The sequence below is a fragment of the Ovis aries genome, chromosome 6 (genome assembly GCF_016772045.2).
Source record: "Ovis aries strain OAR_USU_Benz2616 breed Rambouillet chromosome 6, ARS-UI_Ramb_v3.0, whole genome shotgun sequence".
Taxonomy (NCBI): Eukaryota; Metazoa; Chordata; class Mammalia; order Artiodactyla; family Bovidae; genus Ovis; species Ovis aries.
This window is the reverse complement of record NC_056059.1, coordinates 57,887,946-57,902,500: the sequence shown is the minus strand read 5'-3', so window position 1 is coordinate 57,902,500 and position 14,555 is coordinate 57,887,946. Positions and strand designations below refer to the sequence as shown.

The 14,555-nt window shown below is 39.5% G+C and overlaps 1 protein-coding gene across 2 annotated transcripts in view; it reads right to left on the bottom strand.

Annotated features, from left to right (window-relative positions):
- Positions 1 to 1,572: 1,572 nt before the first annotated feature.
- Positions 1,573 to 14,555, bottom strand: part of PGM2 (phosphoglucomutase 2) — a 38,050-nt gene continuing 25,067 nt past the window's right edge. For both annotated transcript variants that reach the window (XM_015096436.4, XM_012179795.5), the window contains 4 exons: positions 13,786 to 13,915; positions 12,889 to 13,078; positions 8,831 to 8,964; positions 1,573 to 3,955 (listed from right to left, as the gene is read on the bottom strand). In XM_015096436.4, the coding sequence (XP_014951922.2) occupies positions 3,853 to 3,955; positions 8,831 to 8,964; positions 12,889 to 13,078; positions 13,786 to 13,915 (557 nt within the window). In that variant the 3' untranslated portion in view covers positions 1,573 to 3,852. The remainder of the gene's footprint in view (positions 3,956 to 8,830; positions 8,965 to 12,888; positions 13,079 to 13,785; positions 13,916 to 14,555) is intronic.

Genomic DNA, 14,555 nt, shown 5'->3' with positions numbered 1-14,555 from the left:
AGTGCCTGAGTCCGTTATGGACCAGGTTCGCGGCAAACACCAAAAGTGGCTTTCTTTGGACACAAATGGGAAGTGGTCCGTGTTTCGAAAATTTTAATTTCACGGACCCACACAAGTAAGCCAGGCCAAGAGGAACGAGGTTCCCCAACACTGCTCTCCACCCTGGTCACCATGTGCTTATGTTGGAGGGACTCATCTCTCCAGACAGCCACCTTTGTCCTCCAGTGAATCTGAGTAGTTACTGCCCTGTGCTTACGTGGGGCAGAGAAGGCAATGGCAACCCACTCCAGTACTCTTGCCTGGAAAATCCCATGGGTGGAGGAGCCTGGTAGGCTGCAGTCCATGGGGTCACACAGAGTCGGATAAGACTGTAGTGACTTAGCAGCGGCAGCAGCAGCAGCTTACATGGGGAAGTCTCTAGAAGGAGCGTTATTTTAATTCTTGCTTCCCATCTGCCTAGAGTGTGACATCTTGCTTTCAATAGAGTTACTCAACACAAAGTGTGTTGGTAGCAAGAACAGGACAGAGGGATGATGCAGGGAAATGGCATGCAAACAGCCTCCCAGAGTCAAACTATTTTGAACAAAAATGTTAGGAGTTTGAATTTGACGTTCTTGAAAAAGACAAGGCCAAAAGGGGATATCACAGAACTGTTTGCCCATAATTCAATCCCTTGACTATTGCAACGCAGCAATCATGTGGGTCCATATGGATTTCCTCGGCTAGACTACTTGAGGCCACAAATGCAAGCTTATTATCACTATCCAGAAAAGTGCCTGGCTCATAGCAAAATTCAAGCATGACTCAATCAGTGAACATATAACGAATACACAAATAGCTCTGAGGAAGTAGATATTATAAATACGATTTAGATACCATCCTCTCAAAATCTCTTTAAAGTAACACACATGCATTTGCTTCATTACTTCTTTTTAAAACCATGTTTCCAGTGTCAAGAAATAATAATACTTTCCTTTAATAGCATGATGATAGAATTAAATCAATGAGACAAATTAATGAGAGGTAATGACAATGTTTCTTATGGGAGAGAATAAAGGTCTCTTGATTTCAGAAACACCACGAAGAAAAAACCCAAACAGTTGGCCTGCATTTCCTCCTCCAAGTCAGATTATTGGACTACACTTGGGATTTGTTCTTTCCAGGCACCAAGAGAAGACGGACTGCCATCCCTACACCAAATTGTACTGTCTTCCCCAAGCACGCTCAGACAGAGCGGACTGCTACACAGCGCTCAGCCCCCATTTCTGCCTTCCACCCCTGCAGAGCACGCAGGTGTTTCCCGACATCTGCATGTCACCCAGTTCTGCCTTTCTCATACCTGATTTCAGCACCCCCACCCTTGCTCCAGGCTATAAGTTTAGGCGGGATAGGAACCTCAGGCTGCCTGTCTCTGTGGTACAAAATGTTTTCCCCCATCTCAGATGTTAGGTCTTTTAAGAGGGCTAGTTAAGCATTCTTCCAAAGAGAACTACTGATGATTTATTATTGCTGATGGTGCCCTTAATGGATTTTTATATAAAGACCTGCAACATGAAATGACCTCAGAGACCATTTAGTAAAATCTCTTTATTTTAAAAATGACAAAATTATCACCCCAAGTCCATAGTTTACATTAGTATTCACTTTTGGTTTTGTACATTCTATGGATTAGGACAAATGTATGTATAATGACATGTATTCACTATTACAGTATCAATACAGAAAAATTTTTTTACTGCCATAAAAATCCTCTGTGCTCTGCCTACTATTCCTCACTCCTTCACTGATCTTTTTCTTGTTTCCACAGTTCAGATGATAATGATGCATTAATTTAGGTTCACTGATGGTAACAAATGTACCACTCTGGTGGGGGGTGTTGAGAATGGGGGAGGCTGGCATGCATCAGGGCAAGGTGGGTATGAGACATCTCTGTATCTTCCTCTCAATTTTTTCTGTGAACCTAGAACTGCCCTAAAAAAATAACAAAGTAGTAAAAAATAACAAAATAGAGACTTTGGGAGGCTAAGTGACCTGACCAAGGTCACAGAGCTGGTTCCCAGTGGACCAGACTAGAATGCAGGGGCCTTATGTTGCAAGTTTTATGCACCGCACATTGCTACCCTGCATCTCATAACACCAAGAAAAAGTCAAGAGATACTTGGAATTAGAGGAGGATCTCCTCTAGTTCCAACTGAATCACTCACTCATTGCTCATGGGGAGAACTGGGGCAGGTACTGAAATTTATATCCGGGTTCTGTTTTAACCCCCACCCCCACCCCAACCACACACACCCCAGCGCCTCCACACTTCTGCTCTTGCTGTGCTCTGCCTGGAAGACTTCCTTCTCTATCTTCAGCTGCTACTTGCTCCTGAAGGTGAAGCCTCCTCTGGGCAGAATGAATTCCTTTCTCACAATTCTCAACTCTTGAGTACTTTGCAAATAACTCAGTCATAGAATGTGTAAATACTGTACTCAATGGTTACTTATTAGCCCTCCAATTGGACCCTGAGCTCCATTAAGCAGGACTAGATCTTAAATTACCTTCACATTTCCAGAGACAAGCTCTGTGATGGAGTACTATTTATGTACTCAGATCTAAAATTTCTTTTTTCCAGAGTACAGTTTAAGACTAGAAAACATTATCAAACAAAAATAAATATTGCTTCTACAATGAAGCAGCTGATAGAATATACGGAATATTGTACGTTTAAGAGTGCTGGTAGGGGACAAACTATGTTATTGTGAGGATATACAGATATTCTTTCCTTCACATTAGAAACATGACTGACAACAGAACTGTAATTTTTCATTGTTCTGAAATGGCTAATAACCATTTAAGAATAGTAGGCAATCATTTGCTTTAAAAATAAAAGAATCACACAAAATATATAAAGTATATAAAGAACAGTTTGGTCCTTGGTCATGGTATTTGCTGGGAGTCATTTTAGAAGGTTATAAGGCCATCAGTGATGAGGAGGCACAGATCAAATAATGAACCTGAAAACATCTGGTTTTAGATTGTGATCACATAAAAACAAGGCAAAAAAACAAAAAAAAACCAAGATCAGTCATGAAGTTATTGCTTATAACCCTTGCTACTTTAGGACCAAGATTACATTTAAATGTACTAAAGCAAAAAAAATTACAATAATCTACTTTGCAAGTGTCAAATAACCAACTGTTTGATTCAAGATTTTAAAAAAGGAAATGAACACACACCACACAAAGATGGTTAAGCTGTTTTTTTCTACCACCTACATAGTGTATAATGGTGCATAATTAGAAGTAAAGTTTTAGATCAAAAAACTTCACCTTTTTAAAATATCTTTTGCTCCATTTTACAGGTTCCTGTGATTTGTATTTTCCCTAAAACACAACATTTGCTCTATTCATTTATCTCATAAGGACTTGCTAGAAATGCAAATATATACATATATAAAAGTGGCTAGCTTAGATATGATAGCCCAGAATTTAGTAACTGTATAGGCTTTATGGCTGTTTCACTTACATATAAAATGAATTTTAGAGGACAAACATATTTGGTATTTATTCTGATGAAAGCTTATTAATCACAACATGTTTTTTGAAGGTTATTTTTAAAGGCTTCATTTTTTAAATTCAGATGATGTCCAGGCTCAGCCTTTTAAGAGGAATGTTGGTTTGTTAGATTGGGCCATCTTTCTTTATTTCCCTTAAAATTCAAACATAAAATAAGGAGGAATGCAGGTCTATTAAAAAATAAAATACTTGTAGCAATACTTTAAATTATTTGGCCCTCAAAAACATTGCTTAAGAAATCAAGTTCAGCTTAGTTGTAGGTAAATGTAATTATGCTTGAGGCTGGGATGGTCTACTCTCCTTTTGGCTGGAGGTTATACTTTTGTGGCTGGAAAAAATGCTCTTCAATAGCACTAACTAGTTCTTCCAGTTCTTTCTTCAGCTGCTCGGGATCACTGCAAAACAAGGGGGAAAGAAATTTCAGGTCAGTGGATTATTTTGGAGCATGTTTTAAAGACTCCCAATATCAAGCAACACTGATATTTACTCTTAAGTGAAGAGTTAAATCAGACAGAACTCTAGTTACTTAAGCATGGGAACACATCTGTGGCGTGGATAAAAAGCCCATGAGACAATATTCATTATTTTTCCCAAAGGCTTCCTCAGGGTCTCTACTATAAACAAAACCACACCTTTGCACTTCTCATAAGAATTTTTTTTTCCTTTGGCCATGTGAGGCATGTGGGATCTTAGTTCCCTGACCAAGGATTGAACCTCTGCCCCCTGCACTGGAAGTGCAGAGTCTTAACCACTGGGCCACCAGGGAAGTCCCATAAGAATTTTCAAAACACACAATCTGTAGCCTAGCGTCCCTAAAAGTTCTGCAGGGTCCACACCTAACAGTGCAGAGAAAACTTTTGTGACTCCAGTTGTCATTTATTGAACTTCTTGGTTTTAAATACAGCAACTCACATCAGCTAGTAGCCTGATACATAAGCCTGACACATAAATTAGACACGTGTCTAATTATAAGTCTGTTTTATCTATTAATCAGCCCTCCAATTGTTTGCACGTAAATGAGTATTTTTCATTTATTTCAGTTGAACTGTTATAAGATATCTCCTGCAAGTCCTTGGTCTTGCAGGACATGAATGTTCCTGATCCTATATGCTTCAAACTATTGGGAGCTTGGCTGAAGCCTCATGTATAAAGCCTTCCCAGGATGGAAGAGATGATGAGCCTCCTGGTAGGCCTGCTGGTCATGCACCAGGAACTCAGACTCCAAATCTTTTTAATTTTACTTTGGGAACAAAAAAGTCACAACTAAAGTATAAACAAAAATCTAGGGAACTAGATCTCTTTAATGAAATCAAGATTTTAAGCAAGTGAAAAATATTCATTTATGTGCAAACAATTGGAGGGTTGATTAATAGATAAAGCAGACTTATAATTAGACATGTGTCTAATTTATGTGTCAGGCTTATGTATCAGGCTACTAGCTGATGTGAATTACTGTATTTAAAACCAAGAAGTTCAATAAAAGAAATTTAAATCCCTCAATTCAAACTTTCAATACTTTATACCTGACCATCTTTAACAAAATGGGCAATCTTTGTAATTAGTTAAGATCATCCTTGCATTGTTAACAGTTAACCAGTACAACTAAGACAATCCATTTTATTACAAACAGTAATTCTGGCTCTATTACTTACTAGCTCTGGGCCCTTGGGTGAGTGACTTGACCTTTCAAAGGCTCAGACTCCTCACTTGTAAAACTGAAATAAAAGACTATCCTCTCAAGAGAGTTGTTGTATAGATTGAGATAAATTATATAAAGCAATTAGCACAACCTGGCCCAAAAACCTCAATAAATGTAGCTATCATTATAATTATTTTTATCCCCATTGGTAACATACAAAGTAATTATGCTTCATAAATACATATGAATTACACAAGTCTTTTTTTCCTTCTCCAAAAATGTGCTTTGAGGAAAATAACAGTTCTCAGGAAGGCACACTGACTAATAATTACTGCGTTTTTTTTTTTTAAACAATATCCGTTAAACTAAAACTCATCAATGAATTTAATTTACTATGTATCTCCTGCTGGTTTGGTTTATCTGTTAGAACCCTGCTTGACATAATTATTACCTAATTTTGGAGACAGTAAGAGAGGTTCTTTGTTCTTAGGAGATGAGTATTAAAGTCTGCAACTTATTTTCAAATGGCTGAGAAAAATTTGAGAGCAAATATCACCAAACATTAGCGACTGCTGAGACTAGGTTGGGGTAGGCAAACTATGGCTTTTGGCCTGTTTGAGTAGTTTTATCAGAAACAGCCAGGACCGCTCTTTTACGTCTGTGGGTGCTTTCCATCCACAACAGTAGAGCTGCATGGTTGTAACAAGGATTGTGTGGTCTGTAAACCCTAGAATAGTTACTCTTTGGCTCTTCACAGAAAGTTTCCCAACCCCTAGTCTATATGAGGAGTATGTGCTTATTCACTACACTATTCTGCATTTCTATAGGTTTGAAATTTTTCAAAATAAAAAGTTGGACAAAACTAAAGACATCAAGGGAATTCACTGGTGGTCCAGTGGTTTAGGACTCTGTGCTTTGACTGGCGAGGGTGCAGATTCAAACCCTGGTCATGGAACTAAGATCTCACAAGTCATGTGGCATGGCCAAACCCCATCCCCCCAAAACAATAATAATAATAAAAAAAAAACAAAGGCATCAATCCCAACAAAAAATTTTAAAAATAGTACTTGTATTTGAAAAAAGATTTTCAATTCTAAAGAGTTAGTGGGTTGTGGAATTCTACAAATGAATAGAATTCATGATGTAAAATATATTGATAATATTTAGCATTATCAGAAAATAAGGAAACCTTAGCCATGGCTTTATGGCTGTTGTGATAGGTATGTTGATGCCTTGCTTGAGTCTAGACATCATATCTATGGACTAATGTCCCAGTTTTCTGATCCTGTCTGTCTTCAAACTATTGGGAGCTTGGCTGAAGCCTCGTGTGTAAGGCTTTCCCAGGATGGAAGAGATGGGGAGCCTCCTAGTGGGCCTACTGGTCAGTTACCAAGAACTCAGACCCTCTGTTTATCTTTTTAATTTTACTTTAGGAACAAAAGGTCACAACTAAAGTATAAACAAAAATCTAGGGAACTAGATCTCTTTATTGAAATCACGATTTTAAGCATGTGGAAGATACTCATTTATGTGCAAACAATTGGAGGGTTGTTAATAGATTAAACAGACTTATAATTAGACATTTCTCAATGATGATAATAAAACGGCAAACTTTCAAGTATCTTCAGCAATTTGGAAACTAATATTTGAATTTAAGTCCACTCAATAAGCCATGTGAAAAATGTAAATACCACAGATCCTTGAGTAGTAACTTGTATTGTTATTATAAAAGAAAGTTTAAAAAAAAATTACATGTATTTTCACAGGATAATGAAAAGGAAAAGATAAATATACAGAGAAAATAGATTTTTTTGTTTTTTAAAATTTTTGTCCATGCTGCATGGCACGTGGGATCTTAGCTACCCAACCAGGGATCAAACTTGAACCTCCTGCAGCAGAAGTGCAGTTTTAACTGTAGGATCGCCAGGGAAATTCCCTGAATATACATCTTTAAATTGGACTCAATGTTCAGTTGTTTTCAAAACAGTGAGTCACAGAAATATGGAAACACTAAGTAAGAATGAGAAACGAGAATTATTCAGAAGATTCAAGGCTCATTTGGATGTAGCTTGCTATTTCCTTTATGATAAACTCCCCGACAGGTGAATATTCTGAGTTCTTGTACTCAAGGTTTATAGTTTTGTTTTACTATTTCTTGCTTTGCTGTCAGCACTCACTTCTCCCTGATTAAGGCAAGTCCAACTGCAACAAATCTTCCCCAGCCCCTCTAACCTGCTGCATTTAATCTGTCATTGGCTGGCTAATTTAGGATGCTCAGAAAATTTCCTTTGCTCTTATTTCCACATAATGGAAATTTGGTTCACAAGCCAGAAAAACCCTCTGATCAATGCTCTGGGGTGTATGTGCCATTACCACCTAGACAGACTTATGCTGTCCACTACGGCAGCCACTAGTAACACGTGGCTATGGTGTACTTGCAATATGGCTGGTGCAAATGCGGAACTGAACTGAAATTTCAAATTGCATATGTGGCTCGTATTTTATTTCTGTTGGATAGCACTGACTTAATTCACTTTAAAAAAACTTTCCTGATTTTGAACTGTATTCTGAATAGAGAAGTGAAAGCTAAGCGACTGTTAAATGTGTAATATTACATTTACATGTGCTAGCTACATGTACCATGGCTGATACAGTTCCAAATGGTACAGGTGTTGGAAACTGAGTGACTCAAACCCTTTCAGTTCAGTCGCTCAGTTGTCTCCAATCTTTGCGACCCCATGGATTGCAGCACGCCGGGCTTCCCTATCCATCACCAATTCCTGGAGCTTACTCAAACTCATGTCTGTCAAGTAGGTGATGCTATCCAACCATCTCATCCTCTGTCAACCCCTCTCCTCCTGCTTTCAATTTTTCCCAGCATCAGGATCTTTTCCAGTTAGTCAGTTCTTTGCAGCAGGTGGCCAAAGTATTGGAGTTTCAGCTTCAGGATCAGTCCTTCCAATGAATATTCAGGACTGATTTCCTTTAGGATTGACTGGTTTGATCTCCTTGCAGTCCAGGGGACTCTCAAGAGTCTTTTCCAACAAACAATGCAAAGGCATCAATTCTTTGGCACTCAGCTTTCTTTATAGTCCAAACCTTTTACAAGGTCACAAAACATTACCTTGAAGCTACTAGACTATCAGCTCTTTGGTGGTGAGGACACTTTCTGCTGTGGCTCTTTATCTGCCCCCAAACCCAGCATGATTTACACAATGGATGCTCAAAGATATTTGTTGAATGGATTTGTAATTGACTGGATGGATTTCATTAATTTCATTAATTTAATCCATTAATTCATTAATGGATTTTAATTCATTTGTACCAGGGACATGGAGAAAAAGTCACTGGTGCCAGCCTCAAATAAAAAGTACTAGAAAAAGGAAATTTTATTAATATTACTGAAATTAAGAAGTTTTCCCATACAGGGAAATTTTAGAAGGAAATAAATAGGAAGAAAGCACTCCTGTTCCTCGACACTTCAAAAGCTATTAAAATCATAATATTGCTGCAGGTTCTGAAACAACATTCTTACTAAACTACACACTGGACAGATGAGCTATTTTACTTAGTGTCTGCAGAGCATTTAGGAAGTTTAAGGAATAAACGCTACAGCTGCTGCCGTCCATACCTATTTCCAGGGGGGGCGCACAGTTCCAAATAGTACTTGATTTTGGGCTCTGTCCCACTGGTCCGCATGGTGGCCACGCCTCCATTAGCAAAGCTAAAGGTGATCATCTGGCTGCTTTTACTAGTCGGGAGAATCTAGGAATTAATTGTCATGTTATACATTTATTAGTAAGTAGCAACGTAAGTTGTTTTTTACCTAACTAATATTTTTCCTCAAATAAGCAAGAAAGTAAATGCAAAAAAACGAAGAACACATTTGAGGAAGTCAGAAAATATACTAGGTATAAATGAAATAAATAATAAGAAGGCCATTTGTGAAAATAAAGTAACTTTGTATACTACTTTTTACCTCTATAGTTTTATTCAAGCTACTAAAAGTTTTTCTAAAATTGAAACACACCCTTTCACAAGAAATTGCTTTAAACCGATTAATAATGCATTACAAAACCCCACAAAACAATGAAATAGGCTTATTTCACTTTCGAAAGCTTCTGGTATATGTATCATGGCTGACTGCTCTTCAAACTCTACTAACGTGACCGAAGTATTAAAATAAAAAAGCACACAAGGGCAAAGCGGCAGCAGCTGTTGAGGGGTTTGCCAACCAATCGTGGCAGACAGAAACCAGATGAAGAGGTGGAAGGGACCTGCTGGAACACAGGACAATGACCAGGGGGCGCCTACAACAGAGGGGCAGACAAGAACTGAGTCAGGACACTCTGCAGAGCAAAGCTCACTAACCGGGGCACCAGGTACTGCAAAGGGCAGGCATGAGGCAAGGGCAGACAGAGGGAGCATCTGAAAGGAGCTATTGGATCCTCCCAGATCCTCAACTTCTGCCCATGTGGTCAACAAACCACCTCACCAGGAGATGGCTTAAATCTCTGGTATAACTGAAACAGAAGAGCTTAGAAGCTGGGGGACACTGGGCATCATGGAAGGCAGAGCATGGAGAAAACAGAGTAACTCAAAGTCCCCACACTGAACACTAGCACCTCTCCTCCCAGGTCCCATGGACCTCTCCAACACTTCCAGGGACTCAGCATCCCAGCTTATTACCCTTAGGCAGGAGACTAGGGTGACAGCGATGCGTCCCCAGAAGACTTTGAAGGAAATAAAGACAATTCATAGGAAGAAAGATCTACATTTAAAAAAAGCTGCAATTAATATCCTTAATAGAGATAAGATATACACGAAACAAGATATTACTTTTAATAGAGGAAAAAGAGCTGAAATGTTCAAAGAAGCAGACATTTAATGTTGAGGTAATCTCTCCAAAAAGTAGGAAAGGAAGACACAGATGGACAATGGGAAGAGAGAAACGCGGAAAGCAGAACATCACTCCAGGAGGGTCAGCGTCTAAGAACTTGTCAAGAAGGACTTGTCAAGAAGGGGAGAACAGAAAATTCAAGGGAAAAGGTTATTTGGAAAACAACCATCCAGCCCCCTTCTTTGAAAAAAATCAAGAGTTTCTCAGCACAGAAAGAAATGACTCCAAAGGCCAACAAAGACCAACCAAGTGTCCAGAAAATGAAAGAAAGGAAGCCCATACTAAAAGCTTATCACTGGAATTCTGAACCCAAGGTTTAGTGGAATGTTCCTAATACTTTCCACAGAGAAAAAAAAAATTGCACAGAAAGGACTGAATGGGTATGGCATCCTTATCCCTGGATGCAGCACACAGCAGGTTCCAACTATTCCCTGAAGAAATGAATGATGGATGCTCCACAGCTTGACAAACATGGAGCAATGCTTTCAAAACTGTGAGTCAATAAAGTGTGTGGGTAGAGCAAGACATTTTCAGACCTAAACACCTCTAAAAATTTACCTCTATTCACTTCTTCTTAGGAAGATACTAGAAAATGTGATTTAGGAAGCTAATTATAAAAAGGGGTCCAGGAGCAAGGGACATAACCCCAGAGAGTAGTGAAGAGCATCCCCAGGATGACAGCTGGGCATTCAACCCAGAGAACAGTGGGCCCTCCCCAGAGAAAGGGGCCAGGAGGGAGGCCTTTGGAAACAAGATGGAACCAACAGAAGCAGGGAATCATTGGACTAGGTAGAAAACCCTGCTGCTGCTGCTGCTGCTGCTGCTGCTGCTGCTGCTGCTGCGTCGCTTCAGTTGTGTCCAACTCTGTGCGACCCCATAGACGGCCCCCTGCCAGGCTCCCCCGTTCCTGGGATTCTCCAGGCAAGAATACTGGAGTGGGTTGCCATTTCCTTCTCCAACGCATGAAAGTGAAGTCGCTCAGTCGTGTCTGACTCTTAGTGACCCCATGGACTGCAGCCCACCAGGCTCCTCCATCCATGGGATTTTCCAGGCAAGAGTACTGGAGTGGGGTGCCATTGCCTTCTCCGAGAAAACCCTACTGAAAGCTATTTGAAGGATGTGGGAAGAATTGGTGAGGAATACATAGAAATCCATGCAAATAAAAGAACAAAGCAGTTATTAATTACAGAAAAAAAATAATCCTTTATACAATGTAAGGGGAACCTAAGCAAAGTACACCACTTAGCTAAGCAGAAAACAATAGTTACTAGTCATCACAATACAAGCTTGGAATCTGATGTTGCCAAAACCTGTGGTACAACTGTACTGCAAGGACACGGGAGAAGAGTTGTGAATGCTGCACTCTAAGAACTAAATCCCTATTTCCATCATGTTGTTAAGTCGCTAGAGTAGTGTGCAACTCTTTGCAACCCTATGGACTATAGCTTGCCAGGCTCTTCTGTCCATGCGATTTTCCAGGCAAGAATACTGGAGTGGGTTGCCATTTCCTCCTCCAATCTCCATCATAGAAAATTAATAAAGCCTGACACCGATAAGTCAAAGCATCACCACATGAGCATGTTATTTAGAACCATGAGAAACAACTAAGAGGGAAGGTGGTTTTCTTGACACACGGCAATGAAATGGTAGGAGGTGGAACCGTCAAGTTTCTTCATAACCCTTTAATACTATTTGCCTTTTAAAAACATATTGTGTGCAAATGTAAATTAAAAAATATAAAAAGGAGAATATTAAAGCAAATGTCCAGCATCTCATACGGATATTCCTACTCTTCTTCCCCTACCCACTTGCCATAGTTAGCAATACTATCTTCTGCCATATTTGTGCCTTCTTTGGACTCCAGTCGGGGATCCACATGGTAGGAAGAATTTGAACTCATGTGCTATAGCTAACAACTCCCATATGAATGAATGAATTAGTGTTAGTTGCTCAGTCATGTGCAACTCTGTGCAACCCCATGGACTATAGCCCGCCACATTCCTCTGTCCATGGAATTCTCCAAGCAAGTATACTGGAGTGGGTAGCCCTTCCTTTCTCCAGGGGATCTTCCCGACCCAGGGATTGAACATGGGTATCCCACACTGCAGGTGGATTCTTTACCATCTGAGCCACCAGGGAAGCCCCAACAACTCCGTCAGAGAATAGGGTAAAACTAAGGAGGAAGCTAACAGTAGTTCTCAAGGCTGGACGAGTAACATCAGCATCAGCAGGGCACTTATTAGAAAGGCAAATAAGGGGTGGGCTGCAGCACTCAGTTTTAACCTGGCCACCAGGTGATTCTGATGTTTTTTCAAGTTCAACTGCTGAAAGAGAGGAAAAGCCGGATTTGCGATCAGAAGACCCAGATTCTACCCAGAGCATCACCAATTAGCTTCTAACCACAGGCAGGTCTTACACTTCTGAGTATAGTCATCCCTCAGCACCCATGGAGGGTGCCAGGATCCCCTGCAGATACTAAAATCCACAGATGCTTAAGTCCATTATATACACTAGTGTAGTAGGTTGACCCTCGGTGTTTATGATGTGCCTAAGATGCCGAGAGCCGACTGTATCGATTTCCTGCTCCTGCTGTGTTCAAAGATGGCATGGGCTGAGAATCCCTGTAGTTTTAGCTCATGTTTTAAAATTATCTCTGTATTTTAATAGCTTATTCATAGTAATGCCTAAAATCAGCTTCAATTAATTATATGATTAAATAGGTTGAACTATTCAAAGCATAGTGAAAAAGTAAATAGAAAAGACTTTAAATGATAAAAAAAATTACTCACAGCTTTTTTATCAGGTTCATTATCATCATAGCCAGTTGTAAGGTCCCTAACGTGAGAAATCTCAAATCTGCCACAAGTTTTTGGATAATTACTCTTCCCATCATAGTTTCTAAGGTTTTCAAATAATTGTTTAATAGTTTCTTGATCATGGCAGATAAAATACGAAGCTCTGGTGATATGGTAGCCATACCTATCAATACAAACATGGTTACATGCAAATGAGGAACAAATAATTGTGCACAGTGAACACTGAACATGTATCTATTAAACAGTATATTCTAAAACAAACAGCCATGCCTAATTTCAAAGGAATAATTCAGCATTAAATAAAGAGGTCTACCCCAGGAATCACTGCCCTGCTGTGTGGCCCTCAGTCTCTATTTGTAAGTAAAAGTTTTATCATTGGAATATAGCCACGTCATGCCCATTACCTTGTATCTGGTTGTTTTTGCACTAGAAAGGCAGAAATAAGTAATTGCTACAAAGACTAAACAGATGTTTAATGAACACATTTAGTGTTTTTCAACACTGGACATTTAAAAAATCACATTCTTCCCTCAGCCATTTCTGCAACTAATGTTCTCATTTATGAAGGATTAACGTCATCACAAATGGTAATTACTATTAACTGCTTAAGTACCAAAAGGAAAAGGTGATCTCTTATTTAGTTTTCATAAGAAATAGAATTCATAACTAAAGCAAGAGCATCAGAAAGAATATGAGTACCCCATGCACAAGAAGAGAGCAAAACAGTAAAAAATATTCCTGTGTGCGGATGCATGTTAACTCCGTCTCCTGTGATCATTTCACAGTATAGACATACACTGAATCATTGTGTTGTACACCTGAACTGATTAAAAAAAAATTACTTCAATTAAATAGTCAATAGAAACTTACTCAACATAGATGGCTTTTAGCTGCTGAGACAAAGACAAATTCTTGGTTGCTAGAAAGCTGGCCAACTCTGCAGTTATGACAGCAGCGCTGACTCCATCTTTGTCCAGCACGAAAGGGCAGCACATATATCCTGCAGAAATACGAGTATACACATGTCCTAAGGATTGGGTCCTTTTACACACTGCGGATACACACATCTATATGCATCCTGCCTACTGCATGAGAGGTTGTCAAGGATGTAAATGATTCTCATTCACCACCATTGTATTTAGGAATCTAGCCCAGTGCCTAGTGGGCCTTCACGAAGTATTTGTTGAGTACAAACTATTATGTATAAAATAAATGATATATAAGGATGCATTGTACAACACAAATAGTCTAGCCAATATTTTATAATAACTATAAATGAAGTATAGTCTATAAAAATATTGAATCACTATGTTGTAAACCTGAAACTAATATAATATGGATGCGCTCAGATGCTCAGTTGTGTCCAACTCTTTGCAACCGCATGGACTGTATCCCACAAGGCTTATCTGTCCATGGTATTCTCCAGGAAAGAATACTAGAATGGGTTGCCATGCCCTCCAGGGGATCTATTTAACCCAGGGATCGAGCCCTCATCTCTTAGGTCTCCTGCACTGGCAGGCAGGTTCTTTACCACTAGTGCCACCTGGGAAGCCCTCAGTTCAGTTCAGTTCAGTCGCTCAGTCGTGTCCAACTCTTTGTGATTCCATGGACTGCAGTACGCCAGGCTTCCCTGTCTATCA